This window comes from Budorcas taxicolor, chromosome X, assembly GCF_023091745.1.
Source record: "Budorcas taxicolor isolate Tak-1 chromosome X, Takin1.1, whole genome shotgun sequence".
Taxonomy (NCBI): Eukaryota; Metazoa; Chordata; class Mammalia; order Artiodactyla; family Bovidae; genus Budorcas; species Budorcas taxicolor.
The window spans coordinates 61,223,564-61,251,020 of NC_068935.1; the positions used below are offsets into that span (position 1 = coordinate 61,223,564).

General features: G+C 40.9%; 1 protein-coding gene across 1 annotated transcript; it reads right to left on the minus strand.

The window, feature by feature from the left end:
- Nucleotides 1-2,512: 2,512 nt before the first annotated feature.
- On the minus strand, nt 2,513-25,902 carry VBP1 (VHL binding protein 1). Its single transcript, XM_052663138.1, has 6 exons — nt 25,779-25,902; nt 21,385-21,509; nt 10,055-10,121; nt 9,632-9,730; nt 6,616-6,754; nt 2,513-4,050 (listed from the first exon to the last, which is right to left on the minus strand). The coding sequence occupies exons 1-6, from the start codon at nt 25,869-25,871 to the stop codon at nt 3,980-3,982; spliced, it is 594 nt and encodes a 197-aa protein (XP_052519098.1). The 5' UTR covers nt 25,872-25,902; the 3' UTR covers nt 2,513-3,979.
- Between the last annotated feature and the right edge of the window lie 1,555 nt (nt 25,903-27,457).

Below are 27,457 nucleotides of genomic sequence, written 5' to 3' on the forward strand. Positions count from 1 at the left end.
TTTAAAATTTTTGTGTATTTTACTCTCTAGAATCCACAGCTTTGAGCTGGAGAAAATAAGCTGATTCAGCCTAAGATGGGTTTACTTGGAGGTGCTAATAGAACCGGGAAAAAAATCATGGCCCCAAAGACAAGTTGTTACACAACCTACTGAACATAAGCCATGGCTAGGAGGCATGATCCTTTATACAAAAAGTGCTCAAATACACTGTGCACACAAGACAAGAGACACAAATAAAAGTCAATTCTTTACATGAACTTTGAAGCACTATCCACACCTCAAAGGAGTCGGCTCTTCACATCAGGTGGCCAAACTATTGGAGATTCAGCTTAATATTATATCAATTTAGTAATATATTACATATTATATTAGCTTAATATTAGCTTATCATTATACTAGCCTATTAGCTACTAATATATAATTTTAGCATGTTAGCTTAATATAGTAAATATACACAATTTATATACATACACATACATATATATACAATTTATATAACTATGTAATTTTATATTAATACAAAAGTGTATTAATATAGAAATGTGAATTAGCAGGCCCATCTAGTCTATGATACTGGTTGTGGTTATAAAATTTCAAAATAATAAATGTAAAAATTCAAGTTTATTGACTTAGTTTTGGCCACAAGACTAAAAAGTCACTCTGCTACGAGCTCCTGAAGTTCAGTAAATTTACGGCAATACCTGGCTTTGGATTAAGGAGAGAACAGCTCTCCAATCCATCATGTCATTGTTAAACTTGACCTCTCAGCTGATTCCTGAGTTTTGCCTCACCTAGACAGAAATGATTCCATCTGGCTCTTTAAAATATCTTAACGATTATTGCTTTTGTTTTTTTGCGGAGGCAGATACTAGCTAAGCAGCCTTATGAAGGGGACTAGAAAAGGAAGTATTCCACTGACAAAAACTGACCATGATCATGCAAGATCCAACAGGCCTGGTGAGAGGTATTGCAAAACCCTTTCTTCCTCGAGGTGAGACACTCACCTTGGATTAGCTTTCTAGTTTGGTTGTCCTGGAAATGTGATGAAGGTGTATGGTCCTCTGTGGGACCACTGTGCCTGCTTCCAGTAGGAAGTCACGGGTACCCCACTCCTGGCCTGGGAGGGCTACAATTGAATGTAAACATCTGCTGGGGGCCACAGCTCAGGGTCCCTGAGTGCAATGGACCTCTTGTTCCCAGGCCTTGACCCTAGCTGGGACCCAGGCTGTGCACAGGGGGCTGTTACAAGACGGCTTCTAAGTCCGGCAGCTCCTGCACCCATCTGTGTCATCTGTGGGGACCACTGCAAGAATTTCCACCTAAGAATGATGCTTCAAGCTGACCCCTGGCATGGCGTCCATGGGGTCTTGCCTGTCCCGTATTCTTCAGAGTAAACTGGTATTTAGGCATGGCCTATCCAGGTCTTGGGAGTTCAAATGTGTTGTTAAACCCAACACTAACTATGATGAGTATTGCCTGTGCTCTTGGCAGTCTTCAGAGACAACACACCCCCACATTTAGCACCAAACAGACAACAGACATGGCTCCATAGGGGATCAGGACCAACCAAGATGAACCTTTAAGAAATGATTCGAGACCCTTAAAGATATTGTGAGGTATAGGGCCGAGAATAGCAAACATAAAAGAACACAGAGTATTCGTTCATTAAGGAGTTGAACTTAATGAATTACTCGGTATGTGCCATGGTACAGAGGGAAGGAAATTCACCTGCAAAACAGACCTTGGTTTCACTCTGGCTATGTGGTTGTGGCCGTCAGTATCTGTAGTGTGTCAGACTTTTTTTTTTTGACATTTATTTTTATTTCAAGTTCCTGTGTTCATCTGAATCCCTTGTTGCTTCCCATCATCCCCTGACCAAACTCCTCTCAGTTAACCTCAGAAAATAAAATGTTATAATGTTTGACTCTGTAATTCTATTTTTGGTAATCTAATCTCAGGAAAAATCCTTTTGTAAAAATGTGAAGTGCTGAATTATTTACTTCACACAAAAAAATTTCAAAACATCAAATGACTATAGGTCACAGTTTACTAGGGTCCAGCTATTTAGAATACTGTTAAACCAGTAAAATAATGTTAATTTAAAAGCATTATATAATAGGCAGATTGCAAATTCCATGTTAAAAAAGTATGATAAAAATTTTGCAGACAAAATTATTTAAATTATGTTTTTTAAAAAACCTATGCGTAGGAAAGAAATGGAAGCCATAGAATCATTAAGGGGCGGCTGCAAGTGGAACTGAAATGTCTTTTTTCCTCCTATTTTCTAAACGTTCTCAAGTGAACATGTTTTACAATGGAAACGTTGATTTCAGTTGCATTTTCAACGCATTTGTTACTCAATATCACAATTTTATAGTCAATCTTGTGCTCATTATGCTTTCAGGTATACTATACTAATATTAGGCTTGAAAAAATCATGTCAAATCAGGATGGTTATGTTATTCTGAAAATGTAAACTGTTACAAGAGAAATAATCTGGCAGATGCAAGATTTAAATGTCTTTTATTTAATTAACAGAGCCTAATACTCTCTCTGACACATACTGCATACTTAGGTAACATTTGTTGTGCTTAGAAAAACCTAAAATTCCTATTTAGATTTTCATGGACTTAAAGGAAGACAAAAGGAAGATCTTCTGACTAAATCATTCCTGTTAACAGGAACATTTCATACCAATATACTTACCATAATAAAGTTTGGGGGAAATTTAACACTTAAAAATATATTAAGATGTTTACAAAGCTCAAATTCTAAAATACAGGAATTTAAACTCATGAAAGAAACCCTGAGAGGAAACTTTGGTATCTCTCAGATTTAACTTCTGAATTGTTTGCTTATCTATATTCCTTCCAAAGGGATCTTCTGTTGTTTCTACAAACATAAAAGGTTCTGGACATGGCCAGTTATACATGCAAGTAAATAAACTTTACAAAAGATCCATGTTGATTTTAGAAAGAATAACATGATAAAGGTGCTGTGCTACAATTGTTAACTTCACTGCTTTAGTATCATGAAATACAAGTACAAAACATTGTACAAGTATACTCTTTGCTACAGGGACATGGAACAATACATTTGTGTTTTTACCAGAATTCTGTATCACCCAGCCACTGTACCAATGGCTTTCCACAGGGATTTTCTACCACTCTTATGAAGTTTTACCATGAATAAAAAATCTCACAACTCTTTTAAACCACTGAAGATTTATATTTATCTTAATATTCCTGTCTTGCTGCTTTGGAGAACTGTCAAGAAGTACAAAATCACCTCAGGCAAGAGTTTTCAGTAGGTAATTTTGTTATTTCATGTTGGCCAAGATGTACTTTATGTTCGCATTGCAAAGGCTCTGTATACCTATATTGGGTTAGAAAAGGTGTTGTCTCAATAGTCCTCTTACTATTTAGGAAGGCAAACTGCCATTTCCTTAAAAGTATAGAACATTACATAGTTATTAGCTAAGCAGTAATTCATGAAACTCCATTTACAAAGGACAAATAACAACAACAGAGGACCATAAAGCCCTATGTGTACTAAAGAAAAACAAATTTTCAAATATTTCAACTGTTTTTTCTACCTCTAAACTGGTTTAACCATAACACAAGTGAGTAACACCAGGCAATACAGAAAAAGTAAACTGCGCTAAACTGTCCAGAAATCAGCTTCTATAACATATCTCACAGTTTCTAGCCATTTTGGCTAAGACTTTCCTTATAAAAAACAGACAAACAAACAAAATGATGAAAGCAGCATTTACTTTGTTGGAAATGCAAAAAATAAAATAACAACACTGTAAGTTTCATAAAATATTTGCAACTAATTTTGTTTTTATAAATAAATAAAGTGGTGCTTATCTGTTTTTAAAGTTTTAATTATTCTTGCTGTTAAAAATCATTTAGTTATGTCAACTTTTAAGCATAAACATGTTTGGAAAACTGAACCACATTTTTAACTGCCATCTTTATGCTTTGTTCTTGGTAGAATCATCTTTGTTTCTTCTCTTAACATCCCAATTATAAACTCTGGCCATATCTGCAAGAATTGTCAAAGAAAATGCCAAAGCAATTCAAAAGATATTGTGCAGTCACACACTGAATGAAAGACAGAAATCACACACACAAAATACTAGTGTCTACAGCAAGGTGTAGTATCATCTGCCAAGCAAAGACTGGAACAAAATTCCACCAAAACCTAGTCAAGACCTCAAATCAATGATTGTTTAGCATAGCTGGTCAACTATAGTATTATATTTGACACATGTGTGCTTGACACTCCCAACAGGTTTCAAGAGAGCCCCTCATCCACAGTATTTCAAAGGTGGTTCAAAGCATACCCTGACATGCAATATTTAAATTATTACAATTTAATTATTACTAATTTTATCTCTTACCCTCTGTTTGGCTTAATTTATGCAATCTATTCAGCATCTATATCTTTTCCTTTCCACAAGCACCACCCTGCATAGGCCTTCACCTATCAGTGCTTTCTTTCCCGGCTAATGCCTTTGGTGGTGTGTCCTGAAGGTACAATATTATCTTCTAGGTATTTTATCTTTTTGTTCCCTCTGAATGAAGTCTCCACATTACCAGTCATGTGCTATCCCCTGCTCTAGGCCTCAGACAGGCCTTCACCCAACCCCTTAAAACCTGTCATGCACTACGTGCTATGGAGGAGAGAGAACGTGAAGCTCCTACACTTGAAGAGCTCCCAGTCTGGCATGAAAAACAAATTTTAAGTACTATATGCAAAGTGCTCAGGAATCACAGAGGAGCAACAGAACACCCCGAGAGGACTAGAAAATGTTCAGAAATGTTCTGCTGCTTGAGCTGAAAGACAAAAGATAAGATGGAGGAACCCAAGCAAATAGGGGGTATCAACCTAGGTAGGAGGAACCAAATGTGGACATATAAAGGGCACGCCTCATTTAGGGGGTGAGGAAAACCACCTGGGGTGATTTGGACCTTGGGTGCACCAGGGGAGGACCAGGGCAGGAAATCAGTCAGTGGCACATGGAATTGAGACTAGCAGGAACCACCCCCGCCCAGAGTGCCCATGTGCATAGCTGACATGTAACAAAGAAGCACTGAAGCATTATAGCCAGGGGAATAAAAATAAGAAGTGTGACTCAGTGAATTCACAGCAGAGAGAGTGTGAAGGACTGGGAGGAGGAAAACAGAGTAGAAAACTGCCATATGACCCAGCAATCCCACTGCTGGGCATACACACTGAGGAAACCAGAATTAAAGAGACACATGTACCCCAATGTTCATCACAGTACCGTTTACAATAGCCAGGACATGGAAGCAACCTAGATGTCCATCCTTAGACGAATGGATAAGAAAGCTGTGGTACATATACACAATGGAATATTACTCAGCTATTAAAAAGAATTCATTTGAATCAGTTCTAATTAGGCGGATGAAACTGGAGCCTATTGTACAGAGTAAAGTAAGTCAGAAAGAAAAAAAATACCAATACAGTATATTAACACATATATATGGAATTTAGAAAGATGGTAACGATGACCCTAGCAAAAGAAACACAGATGTAAAGAACAGACTTTTGGAATCTGTGGGAGAAGGTGAGGGTGGCATGATTTGAGAGAACAGCACTGTAACATGTATATTATCATATTTGAAACAGATCGCCAGTCCAGGTTCTATGCATGAGGCAGGGTGCTCAGGGCTGGTGCACTGGGATGACCCTGCAGGATGGGATGGGGAGGGAGGTGGGGGGGTCAGGCTGGGAACACATGTAAACCCATGGCTGATTCATGTGAATGTATGGCAAAACCCACCACAATACTGCAAAGTAATTAGCCTCCAATTACAATAAATAAATAAACTACTGACCCTCGGTTCTAAAAGGCCAAAATGAGCATAACAGAGAGGTAAGGAGATTGACTCCCAGGTTTCTGTCTTGAATGACTGTGTGGGGCCAATGATTCTGACAATGAGGAGACACAGGTCAGAGGGAAAACGCCAAGAGCTGGGTTTCAACACAAGAGCCTTCCCTTTCTCTCTGCTAAAAGAAATCCTACATTACCCTTAAATACGGTCTCAGCCCTATCTTCTCAAAGACTTCTGAAATCACTCAAGCTCACATCTATTGCCCTAATTTTAAACTGCCTTGGTACTGACTACCTGAAGTTGACTGACTTCTATTTTGCTATGAAATGATCACTAGCTGTCTCACGTGTGTTTTGTCATTCTTTTTTTACACTGATCTCCTCACCAGCGCATGCCCCACACAGCTTAGCACAGCTGTAGGAACACAGGAGACCCTTAATAAAGAGTTGTGGAACTCTAGTACTTAACTAGCTATAAAGATTATTTTGAGAAAATATTTGAACTAGAAATACTCATGTACTAAATTGAATTTGCTATTTCCACACTTTCACACCTCAAATTCAGATAAGTCTATCTATAAACTTATTTCAGTATTAGTTCTAAAATATGTCATTTACTACTGTTATAAAATCTGCAACTTAACATTAGTCTAAGAATAAGTACATTCTTCTCATTAAAGCAATGCACATAAGAACATAAAAAACATTTTTCTCCTTTCCCCCCTTTGCCTTTCTTTAGGAAAGGATACTGACTTCCGTGGTAGTAAACTGATCTCGAAGAAAGTCGAGGTCTTCCTCAAGAGAATCAAGATTCTTTGTGGCCGTCAATAAATTCTTTTCCAACAACGCCTGAGCTTCATCAATATCATATTCAAGCATTACGTTTGCCTGCAGAGAAAAGCATGACAATGAGCGAACACTGACTTTGTGCTTCATAGGTTAGAGCAGTGGTTGGCAAACTGAAGCCTTTGGGTCAAATTTGGCCAGCCATCTCTTGTCCTAAGTTTTTTGGAAACCCAGCCGCTCTTTATTCACTTAAGACTTTCATGCCGCAGTGGCGAGCCAAGTACTAGTTGTGGCAGAGACCATGTGGTCTGCAACACCAAAAATATTTACTCTCTGGCTTTTAACACAATATTTATTGCCCTCTGAGTTAGAGAATATATTTACATATATTATATCATTTTTTCCTCAACTCTACAGTGAAGAAAATAGGCTCTGAGAAGTCAGCTTACCTATGATTTCAGAGATACTAAATAAATGGAAGAATTAGGATAGAAACCAGTATCTTTAGTTACCAAACCCTATCTTTCTACCATCTCTATCGGGACACTAAATCAACTAAAGTAGTTGTTTCTGAGCTTAAGGTAGAACTTTAAAGCTTTCAAAGACATATGTATTATCTACATTTGGTCCATTAAGAGAAACAGCTAGCTTTAACTGCCCCCTTCCAACCTTCAACAGATGCCAGAGGCGAAGGTGACCAAGTCTGGATCTAAGATCTGGAGTAACTGCTGACACTTGGGAAGGCATGCACTTTTGTAACAGGGAACCGTACCTTTCACAGCTCTGAACTATCACCTGACTTACCACCAGGCATTTCCTGAACCACTTTCATCACATGACAAATGGAATTTAAAAATTACTCAAAGGACTGTTGTAAGAATTAATGAGACAACATGAAAGGACTTAGCACCAAGCAGCTGCTACATACTTATCAACTGAATATGCCAGTTCATTATAATTCCAAGTGAGTAAGTGAAAGCCGCTCAGTCGTGTCTGACTCTTTGCAACCCCATGGACAAGGATTTCCCCAGGCCAGAATACTGGAGTGGGTAGCCCTTCCCTTCTCCAGGGGATCTTCCCGACCCAGGTCTCCCGCATTGCAGGCGGATTCTTTACCAGCTAAGCCACAAGGGAAGCCCTTGTGATAATTAGAAAGCTGCATAAATTTAGACAGGACTAAAATATTCAGTGCAAAGTAAAGGCTTCTCCAAACCCAGATTCCCAATCTCACTTCTCAATTACTGATACTTAGCACATTTTTTCCCAGAAAATGTCTACACTTTGCTTACTTGTAACAAGAAGGATTCCCTGGTGGCTCAGACAATAAAGCATCTGCCCACAATACGGGAGACCCGGGTTCGATCCCTGGGTCAGGAAGATCCCCTGGAGAAGGAAATGGTAACCCACTCCAGTACCTTTGCCTAGAAAATTCCATGGATGGAAGAGCCTGGTGGGCTACAGTCCATGGGGTCACAGAGTTGGACACGACTGAGCAACTTCAGGGCTTCCCTGGTGGCTCAGACGGTAAAGCATCTGCCTGCAATGCGGGAGACCTGGGTTCGATTCCTAGGTCGGGAAGATCCCCTGGAGAAGGAAATGGCAATCCACTCCAGCACTCTTGCCTGGAAAATCCCATGGACGGAGGAGCCTGATAGGCTACAGTCCACGGGGCTGCAAAGAGTCAGACACGACTGAGCGACTTCACTTCACTTTTAATAAGAGGAAATAGAATACATTTTAAAACATGTCATTTGTGTCAAAAACCATCAATCATTCATTCAAGCGTATCTCCTTAGTTGATTCACTCCTCAAACTCCTCTCTACTTGACAGTCTAACAGGCATCTGAAGACTAACATACCCAAAAGACAACTCCAAGTCGTCCTGCAAACCTGTTAGTCCTTTGCGTGCAATATGAGTCACATATATTTTTTCTTGTTGTCTTTTTACTTTGCTCATGGTTTCCGAGTTTTGAGGCCTGAAAAACCATCCTTATTCCAGGGCTACAATTATCTGTGACTTGGTCTACAACTCTGATGGTGTCACTATTTCATGTGAGTACATGATCCATTTGGAATCCATCTCGTGTAAGGTAGGCTCCAGCCATAATTCTCAGGAGAGTGCTCCCTGTTGTCCCAGTCTACTTTATGGAATCATCTTATCCCCACGTGCTGATTAAGTGTGGGCCAAGGAGAAGAGAAACCAAGGAGGATAACCCCTTAGATCTGAGCTACTGGGTGGCTAGCCGTTCCATTTATAAAACTAAAACTAATCAAGAATAGGAATTATGTTTGTAGAAATAAATGCATGAACTCTGAAATGTTACCGCTAACAGAAATCAGGAAGGAGGAACTAACAGATACGAGAAGTGAGTTTCCATGTATGATCTGCCAACCTTTCATGGTCCTAGAGTGCCTCTCGGGGATGACTGTACAGGATAGCAGCGAGTGGAAATCCTCCCAATTTGCTACTTTGCATAGGAACTTGCCTGAAGTAGCAAGACCTACCTGTGTGGTCAGGCATAACTTGGTTGATCATGGGACTCAAGAGTAGTAACAGGAAAAATCATAGACAAGGTCTCTGAAATCATCACAACTGAAATGTTTGACTTTTTCAAATGGGTTCTAACCCCAAGGTTTTTATAATAATCTGTTCCCCCTTAAGTTCAGAGAGATCTTTCTAGAACTCATAAACTCTGATAATGAACAAACATCTATCTGAGGTTCGACAATACCTTCTGTTACATTTAACAGATAAAGTGCTAGCTGGAGGGAAACCCGGGTTTTGGTCCATTTTGTTTTGACCGGAAGAGACTTGAGCATGTTTCTGCGGCAATCTTTCTCATACTCCTAGTCCCCCGCAATGCTACCCCTTCATTCCGTCCATGGTCAGGTGCTCCTCTCCAATACTGCCATGTTGGGGACAACACACTGCCTTACCAAATGTCAGCCAAGGAAGCTGTGACAATGACACTGACTTACCCCCAACCACAGACACACTTTATCGGTAGGAGGAACTGAAGCTTTGCAATACAGGTTATCTGCCAATAAGAACCTGGTCTCCAGTGAACTGGTGGACTCCTTCAAAAAAAAAAAAAAATACATGACGGTACTGTAAACTGTCCATCTTAATACCAAGGTCATACAAGCGATTGCAGAGCTGAGCTTAAGCCGTTTAAAACAGTCTCACCCCACAGACAAATCAGGTGGAGGAACTGAGGGACAGAGAGGTAAAGGAGAAGGGTAAAGAAAGGACCACTGGGGCCACAGGACTGCGCAGGGAGCGCATGCATCCTGATTCCTTCCAGCATGGGTTCAAATACCAGAGACCAAGCAATCAAGGAACACGTGTCTCTGCTGAACTATCCTGGTTTGCTCATGTTTACAAACAAAAAAGGCACTTACTTTTTTCTTCTGCATGTATTTTAGAATTTCTAAAGTCTGCTTAATTTCAGGAATCTGGCCCTTTAGCCTGTGAATAAGAAAAAGGTTACTTTAGTATCTGGCACCAAGAAACAGTCTTACTAGCTTTGTACTTTCTATTGATATGTTTTGAGGACAATATGTAAATATGAAAGTCAATCTATTTTATATGTAAGATATTAAATGAACTGTTTATTAAAATATCTAAGATAATTCAGACATAAATATTTATTAAACTACTTCAATATAACAGCAAATACTTATGGAACACCTATTGTGAACAGAGTCCTGTTCTATATGTCAAATCCTCCATTAGTTAACTTTTCTGGGCTGTGTGTGCTTAGTCACTCAGTCGTGTCCGACTCTTTGTGACCCCATGGACTGTAACCTGCCAGGCTCCTCTGTCCATGGGGATTCTCCAGGCAATATCAGAGTGGGTTGTCATGCCCTCCTCCAGGGGATCTTCCTGAATAAGGGATTGAACCCAGGTCTCCCACACTGCAGGCAGATTCTTTACCAGCTGAGCCACCAGAAAGTCATATCCCCCAGAGGTGATTCAGAGGTTTTACATTTAATTAGAATTGCATTTTAAATAGATTAATTTTTTAAATAACATGCATTCAAGTATTATATTCTCAACTGGAAACCACCAACTTAACAGCAGCAAGTGCAGGGACAGCCTCTCAGCATCTGCACTTCTCACAATGTAAAATCAACTGAATGCGAAACACACCACAGTAAGATACAGTATAATTTCATAATCCTTTTAAACTTTGGGTGATTTAACTTTTATGTTGAAAAATACTATTTTCTTTTCAAGTTAGGTAATAATTGTTACTAAAATTATAAATGGATCATTGGTTTGAACCCAGGAAATTTACGAAAACAATGATAGACATGATGAGACTGATCAGACTGAACCAACTGGACATCCACACATAAAAAAAATGAATCTAAACACAGACATACATACACATTTCACAAAACTTAAGTTGAAATGAATCACATATGTAAAGTATGATACAAACTATAATATTCCTAGAAGATAACAGAGGAAAAAAGCTAGATGACCTTGAGTCTGGTAATGATTTTTCAGATATTAATATCAAAGACAAAATCCATAAAAGAAATAATTGATGTGATAGACTTTAATGAAAAGACAAGCCACAGACTGGGATAAGATATCTGTAAAAGACACATGTGATAAAGGACTGGAATCCAATATATACAAAGAACTTTCAAAACTCAATAAGGAAAAGTTGTATTAAAAAATGGACCAAAGGACTTAATACCCTACCAAAGAAGATATACAAATGGCAAATAAGCATATGAAAAGATGCTCCATATCATATATCATCAGTATCAGTATCAGTTCAGTTGCTCAGTCGTGTCCGACTCTTTGCGACCCCATGAACAGCAGCATGCCAGGCCTCCCTGTCCATCACCAGAGAAATGCAAATTTAAACAATGACATAACCACTGCACACTTATTCTGCGCTTCCCAGGTGGCGCTAGTGGTAAAGAATCTGCCTGCCAATGCAGGAGACGTGTGTTTGATCCCTGGGTCAGGACAATCTCTTGGAGGCGAGCATGGCCACCCACTCCAATACTCTTGCCTGGAGAATCCAATGGACAGAGGAACCTGGTGGGCTACACTCCATGGGATCGCAAAGAGTCGGACACGACTGAGCCACTGAGCACACATACACCTATTACAATGGCCAAAATCCAGAATACTGACAGCTCTGAATGCTGGTGAGGATATGAAGCAACGTTAATTTTCCTTCATTGCTGGAGGGAATGCAACATGGTACAGTCACTTACAGGCTATGGTTTTTCCAGTGGTCATGTATGGATGCGAGAGTTGGACTGTGAAGAAAGCTGAGCGCCAAAGAATTGATTGCTTTTGAACTGTGGTGTTGGAGAAGACTCTTGAGAGTCCCTTGGACCGCAAGGAGATCCAAACAGTCCATTCTGAAGGAGATCAACCCTGGGATTTCTTTGGAAGGAATGACGCTAAAGCTGAAATTCCAGTACTTTGGTCACCTCATGTGAAGAGTTGACTCACTGGAAAAGACTCTGATGCTGGGAGGGACTGGGGGCAGGAAGAGAAGGGGACAACAGAGGATGAGATGGCTAGATGGCATCACTGACTCGATGGACGTGAGTCTGAGTGAACTCCGGGAGTTGGTGATGGACAGGGAGGCCTGGCGTGCTACGATTCATGGGGTCGCAAAGAGTCGGACACGACTGAGCGACTGAACTGAACAGTCACTTTAGAAGACAGTTTGTCAGCTTCTTACAAAACTAAACACATTCTTACCATATCTTCCCTGGTGGCTCAGATGGTAAAGCGTCTGCCTACAATGTGGGAGACCCAGGTTCGATCCCTGGGTTGGGAAGATCCTCTGGAGAAGGAAATGGCAAGCCACTCTGGTACTCTTGCCTGGAAAATCCCATGGATGGAGGAGTGTTGTAGGCTACAGTCCATGCGGTCGCAAAGAGTCGGACACGATTGAGCAACTTTACTTACCATACCACCCAGCAATCATGCTCCTTGGTATTTATCCAAAGGAGCTGGAAACTCAGGCTCACACAAAAACTACACACAAATGTTTACAGCAACTTTATTCATAATTGCCCAAACTTGGAAGCAACCCAGATGCCCTTGGTAGGCAAACGGAGAAATAAGTTGTGGTCCATCTGGACAAAGGAATAATATTCACTGCTAAAAAGAAATGATCTATCAAGCTATGAAAAGACATGCAAGAAGCCTAAATGCATATGACTAAAGGAAAGAAACCAACCTGAAAGGGGTACTACATACTGTAGGATTCTGGCTGTAAGACATTCTGGAAAAGACAAAACTATGGAGACAGTAAAAGCATCACTGGTTGCCAGGAGTTTAGGAAGGGGAGGGAGGGATGAATATATTGCACACAGAGAATTCTTACGGCAGTGAGACTACTCTGTATGACACAATAATGACAGATACATGTCATTGTGCATATGTTCAAACCCATCAAATGTACAACGTAAGAGTGGACACTAATGTAAACTATGGACCTTAGTTAAAGAACATATCAATATTGGTTCATCATGTGTAACAAACGTTCCACTCTGGTGAAAGGTATAGATAATGGGAAGGTTATACATGTGTAGCGGCAGGGGCTAAATAGAAAACCTCTGTACTTTATGCTCCATTTTGCTACAAAACTAAAGCTGCCTTTAAAAATAAAGCTTATTCAAAATAATTTTAAAAAACTACTAGCAACTGATTACCAAATGAAGTCACTCTCACTGACAAGAGATAACAATATGCTGAAAACACTCAAAGCCAAACTCAGAGAATACAGAATGAGACCGTTTTAGCTCTTTTGTTTTTGACGATGAGAAGCTGCCCAAGGCTTTCAAGTGTTTCACATGGAAAAATGTACAAAACTATTCTGGGAGTCCAGTCAAATCCCAGTGTAATCTGTAACCAAATGGACTAAAAACGGACTAAAAATAAAGCTGTGGTTCTTTCAGAAGACATGCAACTAAATATTATTAGAGATCAGCATGTAAATAAATTCTAAATATGATAATGAACATGTACTTCCTGAATCATATAAAGGAAGTCACAGTACATGTGAACGAGGTTAGCATGGCAAACTTCTTTACAATCTGTGCTACTGACCTGGGAAATGTGTCACAGAGGCCTGCTGCTTGAAAAATAGTATCACTATCTGGCAAGACAACCCAGTGAAGAGTGGAGAAACACACATTTAGCATTGATTTTTTTTTTAAGCATAGCTTGAAGGCTACTGTTCTGTGAACTCTTTACGATTCAATACAGATGTCATAGATCTCTCAATTTTGCTTCTCTTTGTCTATGGTGATAACGTAAATGCGAGAAAGATATAGACGTGTTCATGCATATAGTATCTGATAGACATGTAACATTAGTACGTTCAGATCAAATTGTTTTGGTCATACAAATGATTTCTATGTTATATTGTTGTACATGTAGATATTACATGTAATATATAGGTTATGAAGCATAGCAATCAATCAAGCAGCTGCAATTCTGGACATCTCAGGAACTAGACCACCAAGGCCACTGTGCATGTCTGAGCAATACACCCTCCCCACCCTTGTTGTTCATTCGCTAAGTCGTGTCTGATTCCCCACAACCACATGGACTGCAGCACACCAGGCTTCTCTGTACTTCACTATCTCCCAGAGTTTGCTCAAACTCATGTCCACTAAGTCAGTGATGCCATCTAACCATCTTACCCTCTATTGCCACCTTCTTCTACCCTCAATCTTTCCCAGCATCAGTGTCTTTTCCAATGAGTCGGCTCTTCATATCAGGTGGCCAAAGGACTGGAGCTTCAGCTTCAGCATCAGTCCTTCCCATGAATATTCAGGGTTCATTTCCTTCAGGATGGACTGGTTTGATCTTCTTGCTGTCCAAGGGACTCTTAAGAGTCTTCTACAGCATCACAATTTGAAAGCATCGATTCTTCATTGCTCAGCCATCTTTATGGACCAACTCTCACATCCATATATGACTACTAGCAAAACTACTGACATCACTGGAAAAGTGATGTCTCTGCTTTTTAATATGCTGTCTAGATTTCTCAGTTTCTCTTCCAAGGAGCAAGTGTCTTTTAATTTTGTGGCCGCAGTCACCATCCACAGTGATTTTAGAGCCTGAGAAGATAAAATCTACCACTGTTTTCACTTTTTCCCCATCTGTTTGCCATGAAGTTATAGGACCAGATGCCATGATCTTAGCTTTCTGAATGTTGAGTTGTAAGTCATTTTCATTCTCCTCTTTCACACTCATCAAGAGGCTCTTTAGTGCCTCTTTGCTTTCTGCCATTAGAGTGTGGCATCTGCATATCTGAGGTTGTTATTTCTCCAGGCAGTTTTGATTCCAGCTTGTGATTCATCCAGCCTGGCATTTCACAGGATGTACTCTGCATAGAAGTTAAATAAGCAGGGTGACAATATACAGCCTTGATGTACTCCTTTCCCAATTTTGAACAAGTCTGTTGTTGCACATCCAGTTCTAACTGTTGTTTCTTGACCTGTATACAGGTTTCTCAGGAGACAGATAAGATGGTCTGGTATTCCCATCTCTTTAAGAATTTTCCAGTCTGCTGTGATCCACACAGTCACAAGCTTTAGCATAGTCAATGTCACAGAAGTAGACGTCTTTCTGAATTCCCTTGCTTTTTCTATGATCCAACAGATGTTGGCAATTTGATCTCTGGTTCCTCCCTACCCTGCTCTGTCCCAAAAAATAGCAGCTCTCCTGAACTGTGGGTTTATAGTCCCTTTTTTACTTCTTCAAATAGTTTCATTACAGTTACATGTATTCCTAAACAATATATTCTTTGCTAGTTTCTTGATACAAATGGGCTCATGTTAGTTGCATTTTTCTGGTGTTTGCTTTATAACCCAATCAAATTCCTAAGAGTTGTTCATCCATTTTCACTGCTGTGTTATATACATTTACAAATATAACACAACCTGTTCATCCATTATCCTGCCAATGGACATCTGGGTCAGTTCTAGGTCTTTGTTATTCTATGAACAACGGAAATTTCTAGGTGAGAGGAGAGACAGAGGGAACTAGATCAAGTCTTCAAAGGGAGGAGCATTTAAGGCTAAAGGGCAAATTTCTAGTTGTTTTTCCTCCCTCTAAATTGCCCTGCATGAATCACATTACCTACCCCATGACTGTAACAGGGCAGAAAAACAATACTATCGGCCAGAGGCAGGGAGAGGTCAGACTGAGGGCTGAGAAAAAAGTACTGGCCCCTAGTAGTTCTGTTCTCCCCATCGTCCTCCCAGGGGAGATGCCAGTGAAACCAGTCAAAGAGAAAGGAATGGAAAGAATCTCCCAGAGCCTGAGGCACTTGGCTGAGGAGAAGGAGCGTTTGTCTGATGGCCATGCCACAGAGTGTAAACTCTGCCCACCAGGAAGGACTTGAATTACTCACTCCCACTTCCACACATATTACTGGCCAAAGGGAACGGATATCCCTGAGGGAATATGAGCTGACAGGGGAAAAAAATGGTCATCTGATAAACTAAACTACAAAATAAATTAAAAAAAAATAAACTCAACGACCTCTACCGGATGAAACAAGTGCAGTTTAGTTCAGTTCAGTCGCTCAGTCATGTCCGACTCTTTGTGACCCCATGGACTGCAGCACGTCAAGACTCCCTGTCCATCACCAACTCCTGGAGTTTACCTAAACTCATGTTCATGGAGTCAGTGATGCCATCCAAATACTAAAAGATTATACAGTGAATATTTTTAAATACCTCAAAAAGACAAGACAGGATACTGGTAATATAAAAAAGAAATGAGTAGCTGTAAGAACCAAAAATACTAGGTATAAAAAATGTAATGGGTGAAATAAAGGACTCATGGATAGCAATCCATTTAATCGCCTAAAGACAAAATTACTGAAGTCAGCAGAAAAAAAGAAACAATAAACAGAAAGGGAAGGCAGAATTAGAAGAGTTAATTAACATCCACATTAACATGAATTCCAGAATGAGAAAAGGAAAAAAATTAACAGATGATCAAAAAACTGATAATCACAAAATTTCCAGTTACAGAAATTTATAAAAGCACATAAAAATTAATGTGTTAAAGAGACCACCACATGAAAATTATGAATTAACAAGTAACTTTTCAAGCTGAAGGTAAATTTATATGACAGGGTGCAAGAAAAGATAAACAACATGTGTAAAGAAAAGGTTAATATCCACACTACACAGAGCCATCTGCTGTAAAACAATCAACCACAGAAGTAGTTTTGTTGCACGGCTGATATCACAGAGGTTAGGGAACTTTCAGGAGGAAAAATAAGATAAGAATAAAACTGGAAAAGGCTTTGAGTTGAGCAGTAAGGACTACAGAAAAGCATGTGTCTCAAGGCAGGTGCCAATACCAGCTGGAGACCTGAGACTGGGCCCCTGACTCGCACTTCAGTTGGGAGCTCACATATTAAGTGCAAGAACTAGGAACAGAGTTCAAGAGGTCCAAGGCTGATACAGATGCACAGCTCCCAAAAAGCAAACTCCTCTATGGATAAAAGCAATCCACACAGGTATCCATGGCTACAGGAACCTGAATATAAGTCAGTTAAGAAAGAATTTAAGAAAGATAGCCTCAAAAAAGACAAATCTGTATGCAGGTCAAGAAGCAACAGTAAGAACCAGACATGGAACAATGGACTGGTTCCAAATTGGGAAAGGAGTATACAATGCTGTATATTGTCACCCTGCTTATTTAACTTATATGCAGAGTACATCATGCAAAATGCCGGGCTGGATGAAGCACTAGCTGGAAGCAAGATTGCCAGGAGAAATATCAATAACCTCAAATATGCAGATGACACCACCCTCATGGAAGAAAGCAAAGAAGAACTAAAGAGCCTCTTGATGAAAGTGACACAGGAGAGTGAAAAAGTTGGCTTAAAACTCCAACATTCAAAAAACTAAGATCATGGCATCCAGTTTCTCACTTCATGGCAAATAGATGAGGAAACAATGGAAACAGCAAGACAGACTTTATTTTGGGGGGGCTCCAAAATCACTGCGATGGTGATTGCAGCCATGAAATCAAAAGACACTTGTTCCTTACAAGAAAAGCTATGACCAACCTAGACAGCATATTTAAAAGCAGAGACATTACTTAACCAACAAAGGTCCGTATAGTCAAAGCTATGGTTTTTCCAGCAGTCATGTATAGATGTGAGAGTTGGACCATAAAGAAAGCTGACTGCCAAAGAATTGATGCGTTTGAACTGTGGTGTTGGTGAACTCTTGAGAGTCCCTTCGACTGCAAGAAGATCCAACCAGTCCCTCCTGAAGGAAACAACTCCTGAATATTCATTGGAAGGACTGATGCTGAAGCTGAATTCCAAAACTTTGGCCATGTGATGTGAAGAACTGACTCAATGGAAAAGATCCTGATGCTGGGAAAGATTGAAGGCAGGAGGAGAAGGGGACGGCAGAGGATGAGATGGTTGGATGGCATCACTGACTCAATGGACATGAGTTTGAGCAAGCTCCGGGAGTTGGTGACGGACAGGTGTGCTGCAGTGCATACAGTCACAAAGAGTAGGATGTAACTGAACTGAACTGAAAACAAAAGAGCTGACAATCTTGAAAGTATCCAAAAAGAAAAATGAGCTTATCTAAATAGATAGGTTGGATTTAAAAAAAAAAAAAGGAAAAAAAAAGCATGTTGTTTACATGGAACACCCTTAAATATAAATAGTAAAAACAGTTGAAAGAAAAGGCATTGGAGAAGATATACCAAGAAAATGTTAGCCACCACTCCCGGGCATATATCTGGAGAAAGCCATGATTCAAAAGGATACATGTACCTCAATGTTCATTGCAGCACTGTTTACAACAGCCAGGACATGGAAACAACCTAAATGTCTATGGACAGAGGAATGGATAGAGAAGATGCAGTACATATGTACCATGAAATATTACTCAGCCATAAAAAGGAATGACATCATGCCATTTGCAGCAACATGGAGAGACCTAGAGATTGTGATATGGAGTGAATTAAGTCAGAGAAAGACAAATATCATGTGACACTGCTTACATGGGGAATCTAAAAAAAAAAGGGTACACATGTACTTATTTACAAAACAGAAACAGACTCACAGATGTAAAAAACAAACTTATGGTTACTAGGGAGGAAATAAAAGGTGAGGGATAAATTCAGAAATTGGGATTGACATATACACACTACTTTACAGAAATCGCATAACTAGTGAGGACCTACTATATAGCACGGGGAACTCTGTAATGACCTATATGGGAAAAGAATCTAAAAAAGAGTGGATATATGTGTATGTACAGCTGATTCCCTTTGCTATATGGCAGAAACATAGTATTTATTATAAATCAACATACACCAACAAATTTTTAAATGTTAGCCAAAACAAAGGTGAAGTAGCTCTAAGTTTCCAACAAAACTGCCTAAAACAAGAAGCATTATTTTACATGGGTTTAAAATCAGCAAGAAGACTTCATAATTCTCAAACTGCATGTATCTAAAGAAACAGAGTAAAAAGCTTTTAAAAAAAAAAAAAGGATGGAAATTGTTTCAGGTTAAGATGGTGGCAGACTCAACATGTATGCTTCTAACTGTTCAAGTAGCCAGGGAAAATACACACTTTCTTTGCAGCCAGGCAGCAGAGAGCTGTTGAGGTGACAAGGGACTACAGGGCTAATCTTGCCAGGGACAAACTGAGAGGTGAGCTGATTTCTTACAGCCACTTTTACCAAAGAGAACATAAAGGGACGTTTCTGTTTACAGCAACATGCCAGCTTATTAAGAAATAAAAAATAAATAACTGAATTAGAACATCAGCATTTTGCGACTCATCATTAATGGATTGAGGAATTAAGTATCATTGTAGGAGAGAACTAGATACTATCTGCCTCTTAATGGAGAAACCATACACAAACCTATGAAAGTGTTACCAAAACAAAAAAAGAGAGAAACAAAAGAAAAACCTGATTGTGAACAAGACTACAGAGACAACTATCAATGTATACACAGAAAGGGCAATACTTGAAAAGCCCACTACTGCTGTGAAATTTAGCAACATCCTTCTGAATAACCCATAGATTATAGATCTAAGTGTGAGATAAACAATAAAGCTCTGAGAATAAAAGAATGAAGAGAATACCCTCATGAACTTGGGATATTTCTTAAACAGAATACAAAAAGCACTAACCATTAAGGAAAAAAAACCTGTTAAATCAAAGTACATTCAAATTAAATGGTAAGTCAAACAGAATGTCTACAGTGTATCCATCTTAAAAAAGAAAGAGGAATTCCCATCTAAACACCAACTTTCGTATCTCTGCCTAAGAGATACCCTCACACCCAGACTACCCTTCCTCCCTTTAGTCTGCTTCTAAGCTCATAACCAGCCTTCAACATTCTACACAGCTATCTGCTCCTCTTGGAAGTTTCCCCTGAACCCCTGTGCTTCCGTGTAGTTCACCCCTTCCCCTCTGCTAACTCATCACTCTGTACCACAGCACCTTAACTGCTATATTTTGTGTACTTCTTTTATTTACATACCTATCATGCCACTAGACTATACCCCTACTGAAAGCAGATATTGGTATTTTACCCAAAAACAGTATCTGGCACCTATTAGGTACTCCATAATATTTGATATCAGAATGCTGGCACATGTATATAGCAGGTCTCCATAAGTATTTATTACAGTGAACTGACTGCATAAGCTACTATAAAAATATAGGGGAATAAAGGACTGAAAATGAGAATACTTTTGGCCCAAGCCTATTAGTTATGAAATCTTGGGAAAGTCATAACTTCTGTGGGTCTGCCATCTCACCGGCAAAATGAAAAAATGAAGTAGACATTTAGGATGTTATGATCCTAGATGCTATGGAATAACGACTTCAATACTCATTCTCTTAGGTTTTCAAAAGCATCTTAGACTGACAACAGCAAGTGCTGGCGAGATTGAAGAACTGGAATTCCCATACATTGCTGTAATATAATATACAACAATACTTGAAAATAATACAATTATAATTGCATATAATAACTGCAATAATGTAATACTGCTGTAATGTAATAATGTAATGTGGCCGTATAATATGCTAGAGCCACCTAGAATTTTTGGCAGTTTCTCATAAAATTAAACATAGTTACCATACAAGTCAGTGATTCTACCTCTTGGATAATAATCCAGGAGAAATGAAAAGATATGTCCATGCAAATATTTAAAACCAAATGGGGAAACAACCCAAATGTCCATTAATAAGCAAATAGATAAAAATAGACAAAAACTGTAGTAAACCCACATATAGTGGAAAATGACTCAGCACTAAAAAGAAACTAATTTATTGATACCCACAGTACCATGGATGATGACTCTCAAAACCACTATACTAAGTGTAAGAAGCCTGACATAAAAGAGTAGTTACTATATGGTTCCAGTCATATGATGCTCAAGAACAGACAATACTAATTTATGGTAAAAATAATCAGAACAGTGTTTGTCTCTAAGAGCGGGCATGGTTGGCCGGAAAGGGCTGAGAGGAAACTTCCTGGGTAACAGAAATGTTCCATATGTTTATCTGGGCAGTGGTTACAGAAATGGATACATTTAACAAAATTCATAAAACTATTCAACACATAAACTTTTTATCTGGATGCAAATTATCTCAATCTTTCAAAAGTTCCAGCGATGTAATATTAACCTGAAAAACTTAGAAATTTTTACACTTACCTCCTTTTTTTTTGGGCAAGATTGAGTTCCATAAACTTATACTTCTGGTACTGTTCATCCAGCTTCTTCAGTACAATATCTGCAGTCTCATTCCCAGGCTGTTTCATGAAGGAATCTACATCTTCCTTTTAATATCAAAAAGAATACATTAAGAATTTTACAATTCATACCTCAGATTTTTGACGGCTTTAGATTTTTAAAAACATAAAAGGAGCTTGGGGGCGAGGGGGCGGGGAGAGCTTGTGTTTCTTTTTCTCCGAAGACTTGTTTTTAACTTTTTTAGTTATAAAAAGTTAGAGACCATTTCAGACAGTGCACATACATATGTTATATAGTCAATTTATTCTTCTCCCACCTTCCTATTTACATATAGGGAAAGATGACCTTGCTGCATTATATATATGCCATGCAGCACTCACAGTAAATACAAAAATTACCAACAAACATGTCATTTAGTCATGTGCCTTAGCCACGAAATAATTCAAAATTATCCATTTTATTACTTACAATTTTAATTCTACAAGTTCTGCCATAAAAATCATGCTGAATATGGTCATTAGGTTCCCAAGAGAAGCCACAAATACTTCCTTAAGTTATCAACTGATCGAAATAAAGTAAGCCAAAGTGTTAAAGTGTTAGTTGCTCAGTCAGGTCTGACTCTTTGTGATCCCATGGACTGTAGCCTGCCAGACTCCTCTGTCCATGGAATTCTCCAGGCCAGAATACTGGAGTGCGTTGCCATTCCCTTCTCCAGGGAATCTTCCTGCCCCAGGGATCAAACCCAGGTCTCCCGCATTGCAAGCAGACTGTTTTACCATCTGAGCCACCAGGAAAGCCCAAGCCTAAAAGGCAAACAAAACAATCTTTCCTAACAGGAATAAATAAGCAAAAGAAAAGCAATAAAACTGGACAGCATTTTTAATGTATACTACACATGCTTGTCCCTGAAGAAAAGCTAGTTACATAGATAACGATCAGGAACTAAGTGAAACTCTATGGAAACAAAGGAGATTCTGTAAGAACCTTCCAGTAGTTTAAACAACTTTAGTCCTTCAATACAGGAAACTTAAATTTAGACTTCTGCTGCTGTAGTTCATTCTCCTTGCTTGTGTCTAAGCTTCTAATAACATGTGCTGGAAACTTATTTATTTTCCTGTAACAATCCTTCTAGGAAGATGCTATCTCCGTTTTATTTCCAAATTATCTTACAGTTTCTGGGATCTCTGCTTATCTGGGATAAGCATTATTCTTATCCATGCTTACTAGCTAGGGTTTCCCTGATGCCTCAGCAGGAAAAGAATTGGTCTGCAACACAGGAGATGCAGGAGATAAGGGTTCAATCCCTGGGTGGGGGAAGATTCCCTGGAGGAAGGCACGGCAACCCACTCTAGTCTTCTTGCCAGGAAAATCCCATGGACAGAGGAGGCTGGCAGGCTATAGTCCATGGGATCGCAAAGAGTTGGACACCACAAGTGACAACAGGTGAGCACGTGCTTACCAGCTTGAAAGGAGTATTTTAGCCAAAACCAAGAAACAAGAAAAAGGAAGAGAAACACAGCAAAGGAGTGAACTATGAAGCCATCAAGTTAGACACTGTAAAAAAAGAAAACTGAAAAAGTGAGCCTGAGGCAACAGCTGAGTTCTGCATGGCGATCAAGTGCAAGGAGATAGCATTTTGGAGATAGCATCTTCCTAGAAGGATTGTTATAGGAAAAGAAATGTTTCTGGCACATGTTATTAGAAGCTTAGACACGAGCAAGGAGAAGGAACTACAGCAGCAAAAGTCTGTGGTTAAGACCCAGGGGCTGCATGGCTTGAATGCTGGCTGCACCACATTCTAGCTGTGTGGACCGTGAGGCAGTTGTTTAACTCTTGTCTTGGCCTCAATTTCCTCATCTGTAAAAGAAAAAAGTGCCTCTTCCCCACAGGGGATTAAATAAGTTACCACATATCAGACTCAGAAGAGGACACAGAAGCTAGTAAGTGTTCAACAAACATTAGATATGGCTAAGGGAACAGATGGAAGCACCAAGAATTCTACCCTGGGGTGGTGGTCAGAAAAAACTACAGAGGTCATATCTGAACTAGATGTTGAGAGATGGTGCAGCCAAACAATGGACAAGGGGGAAAAAGATCAATTAAAGCAGAGAAAGAAAAAAATTACTGTACCAACTCGAATGGGGAAAAGGCAGTCTGACTTCTAACCACTATGGTACACTGCCTTATTACCGAAATGAATATGTATTAAGTATCTACTTGCAATACTGAAAGCACATTCTCTGTTTCTCAGAAGAAATCTGTAAGTAATGTTATCCTTATTTCAGTTAAAGAAACAGAGGGGCTCAAAGTTGTAAAACAATATGCTCAAGATAAGTAGCAACTGGGAAGCAGAGGCAGGATTCAAACTCTAGTCTCAAAACCAATGTTCTTTCTAAAATACCATGCTATTTCCCATTAGTTGGGGAACATAAAAATATTTATATAAATTTGGATTGTTTATATAATGTATTGATGGAAATTTTAAAGATCTAGAAAAAGCAACTCATAACATTTTAGAGAAAATGCATTTTAAGATAACACTTTATATAGCCCCTTGATAAACTTCATCTTCCTGAATTAGATTTCTGAAGCCATCATTTGTTGAGCACCATGAATGCAGGATTTTAAGGCACTATGGAAATTCAATCTGACATTTAGTTATGAGTTTATACTGTGTGTCAGGCACTGTGCTAGGATCAGGGGGGCAAGATAATGACCTCACTTTCCTCCCAGCAGCAGAGCATGGCATGGAAATAGAGGTCTGGAGCCCACAGACTGACCAAGTTTAAAGCTTGGATAACTCACTCACACATTGTGTGACTTGGGGCAAATTACTCAAGGGCTCTGGGGCTCAGTCTGCACATGTACAAAATGAGAATAACAGTATTTGCCTCTTACTGAGTTGTGTAAAAGCATTAAGAATGTGCCTGGTACTCAACAAATTTTGTCTCTTGTTGATGATTAAGTGGGAGATGAGTGGAAGGAAATACATGGCACACTTCAGGGACAAAAATAAAATAAAATAAAATGGATAAAACTGAGTCAGCCAATGCAAATATTCATACAGTGCATATAAAAGTGGTCTAAATAAAAGACAAGGGTCTTCTGAACGGTGGACGATTTCATCAACAAAAAGCCAATCCAGGTTCGATGCATAAGACAGGGTGCTCAGGGCTGGTGCACTGGGACGACCCTGAGAGATGGGATGGGGAGGGAGGTGGGAGGGTGATTCACGATGGGGAACATATGTACACCAATGGCTGATTCATGTCAATGTATGGCAAAAACCAGTACAATATTGTAAAGTAATTAGCCTCCAATTAAAATAAATAAATTCTTTTTAAAGGCAGAGATTAAGACAATATCGGGACAAAGCAAAAGGTGGAGAAATTTCCATTAAGGTTTTATGGTAGTTCAGCCAGAACTGAGTGGAGAAAGATGGGTGATACTGGCCTGGAACACCCATCAGGTTTTCTCAACACTCAACTAGTTCTCAAACACTATTTCGAGAACAGCCTTAAGGAGAGACAGGATTGAAAGCCTCTATGTGCTTCTCTGTTTGGCCTTGGTTTAGTCTCCCCGTTCAATGAACCCTCCAACACGGCATTGCCGGCTTTCTCTGTGAACTGCACCCTATGGACTCTTTACGTTGTTAGAACCGTGTACCTCAAAGTGATTACAAGCGGCTTCACTAGATAGAAATGGCAACCCACTCCAGTATTCCTGCCTGGAAAATCCCATGGACTGAGGAGCCTGGTAGGCTACAGTCCATGGGGTCACAGAGTTGGACACGACTCTGCAATTTCACTTTCTAGTGAGCGGCCGCAGCCAGCGAGCTAAGGTCTCCATGGCCTAGCGGGTTTCACATGGCCTTCGAGAGCTTTCCCGGCCGACGCCCCCATCATGGGGGTCTTCTTCGGAAGCCACAGGCCGCCGCAGCCCTTCCACACCCGAGATGTCATTTCCGAACTTCACACCTGAGCCCCAGCTCCGTTACCCCGTCCCCCTCGGTCTCCCCAGAATCCAGGTTGAGGGTCCAGCTTCTCACCGCCTCCCGTCTTCTCGGAAGCGGGGTCGGAACCGCAGGCCGCGGAGGGCGGGGGAAGGCGGTCCCTCAAAGCGGCCCGCCTCCGCCCCCGAGTCCTCCGGCCCCGCGCCCGCTTAGCGCCTGTGACCTGCTCGGACGGCAGGCCCCCTCCCAGGCAGGTCCCGCCCCAGTTTAGTCCGTCCAGGCCGGAGCGCCCCCTCCCAGGTAATTGGGCCCAACGCCTCTCCCCCCAACAACCAAGTCCCCGGTAAGGAGCCAGGAAGAAAGGGTACAACAGCGTAGCATCAAACACCCGCTGGCCACTTACCACAAAAACCGCTTCAGGAATCCCCAGGTGGAGTCGCCTCCCGTTCCCCGCAGCCACTTCTCCTACACCACAACCGTCCTTAGAGGCCGCCATTTTGGAGAAGCGAGCGCGCGACTAACGTGCCTCGCGAGCGGTCTGTAGCCGGGGGCCTGTGATTGGCTCGGGTCACAGTCGCGGGCCCGCCCCCCCGCCTGGGAGTCTGTGCGTTCGTTGGCTTACAGGAAATACCCCCCGCCCCGTCCCCCGCTCGGCAGAGTCGCTCGATCTGTGGGTTCTAATTGGCTGCGCGGGTGAGTGACAGGCGTGGAAGGGCCGCGGAGGCGAGGCTGGCTCTGCGGGAAGGACCAATACCGAGTCCTGGGAAAAGGGATTCCGGGGGTTTTGTGGGTGGGGCGGCGGGCTGGAGGATGCGGACAATCCCGCAAGAAGCCGGAATAGACTCCACTGCCAGCCCGGAACAGGCCTCTCCAGAAGAACCATCGAAGCTACCCGATCCCTTCTCGAATTCAAGCAGACTCGAGACCTAGACGCCACCACGGGACTTGGGCCTCGGTGACATTCTGGGCCCACGATCCTCGCGAGCTTTTTGGCTCCTGAAGGGTGCTTGTTTTGAGCCTGCTTCCGAGGGGACCTAGTGGCTTGATTCCAATAAATACCCCGCCCGTTGCATCACAATTTACCGAAAGCACCTTTGATCAGACTCTCACCACCAGCTCAAACGTTTTCAAAACTTCACACTGTCCATATTAATACAAAATCTAAGAACTTTCCCGATGTTTCTAGACCCAAGGAATCCCCAAGCTCATCCACCACTACCCGCCTGTTTTCTGACATCGAAGCACCGTGTTGGTTCCTGCCTCGGGCTTCCCTGGTGGCTCAGTGGGTAAAGAATCCACCTGCCAATGCAGGAGATGCAGGAAACATAGGTTCAATCCCTGGGTCAGGAAGATCCCCTGGGGAAGGAAAGGGCAACCCACTCCAGTATGCTTGCCTGGGAAATCCCATGGACAGAGGAGCCTGGTGGGCTACAGTCCATGGGGTCACAGAGTCAGACGTGACTTTGTGACCAAACCACAACTAAGAAACACGGACGTCTCTATCTTGCCTGCACGGGGTAGGAAAGGAGCACAGGTGAAGACACTACCTGAGTTATTTAAAAATTAAAATGCAATGGGTACCAACAAGGCTGTCGTAAAGACTAAATGAGATTATGTATATAGACTACCTGGGTTTTCCTGCTGGTTCAGATCGTAAGGAGTCTGCCTGCAATGCATAGATTCGATCCCTCGGTCAGGAACATCCCCTGGAGAAGGAAATGGCAACCCCCTCCAGTATTCTTGCCAGGAAAATCCCATGGACAGAGGAGCCCGGCGGGCTATGGGCTACAGTCCATTGAGTTGCAAAGAGGCAGACACGACTGAGCGACTAACACTTTCACTTTTCGCGCAGAATACCTAATAAGTACTTGGCATACAGTAGGACTACAGTAGTGAGGGAACTAGGCCAGGATGAAGAAGAGGAAAGAGGGAGGCAATTGTTGTTCAGCTGCTAAGCTAAGTGGGCAGAGCTTTGAGCTGGACTGAGTGGTGAAGGACAGAGTTTCCCGGAGAGTTTGGAGGACGGGAAAGAGGGCGCTACTAGAGGTGGGGTAAGGGCTAGACGACTGGGAAGAAGGGAGG

Bases quoted from the DNA above. Each gene is read 5' to 3' on its own strand.
- VBP1 (XM_052663138.1), bottom strand. From the start codon at position 25,871: ATGGCGGCCTCTAAGGACGGTTGTGGTGTAGGAGAAGTGGCTGCGGGG. The intron at 21,510-25,778 runs GTAAGTGGCCAG...TGATATTAAAAG, and splicing joins TTCCTGAAGCGGTTTTTGTG to GAAGATGTAGATTCCTTCAT. The intron at 9,731-10,054 runs GTAAGTGCCTTT...TTTTTTTTGAAG, and splicing joins AATACATGCAGAAGAAAAAA to GAGTCCACCAGTTCACTGGA.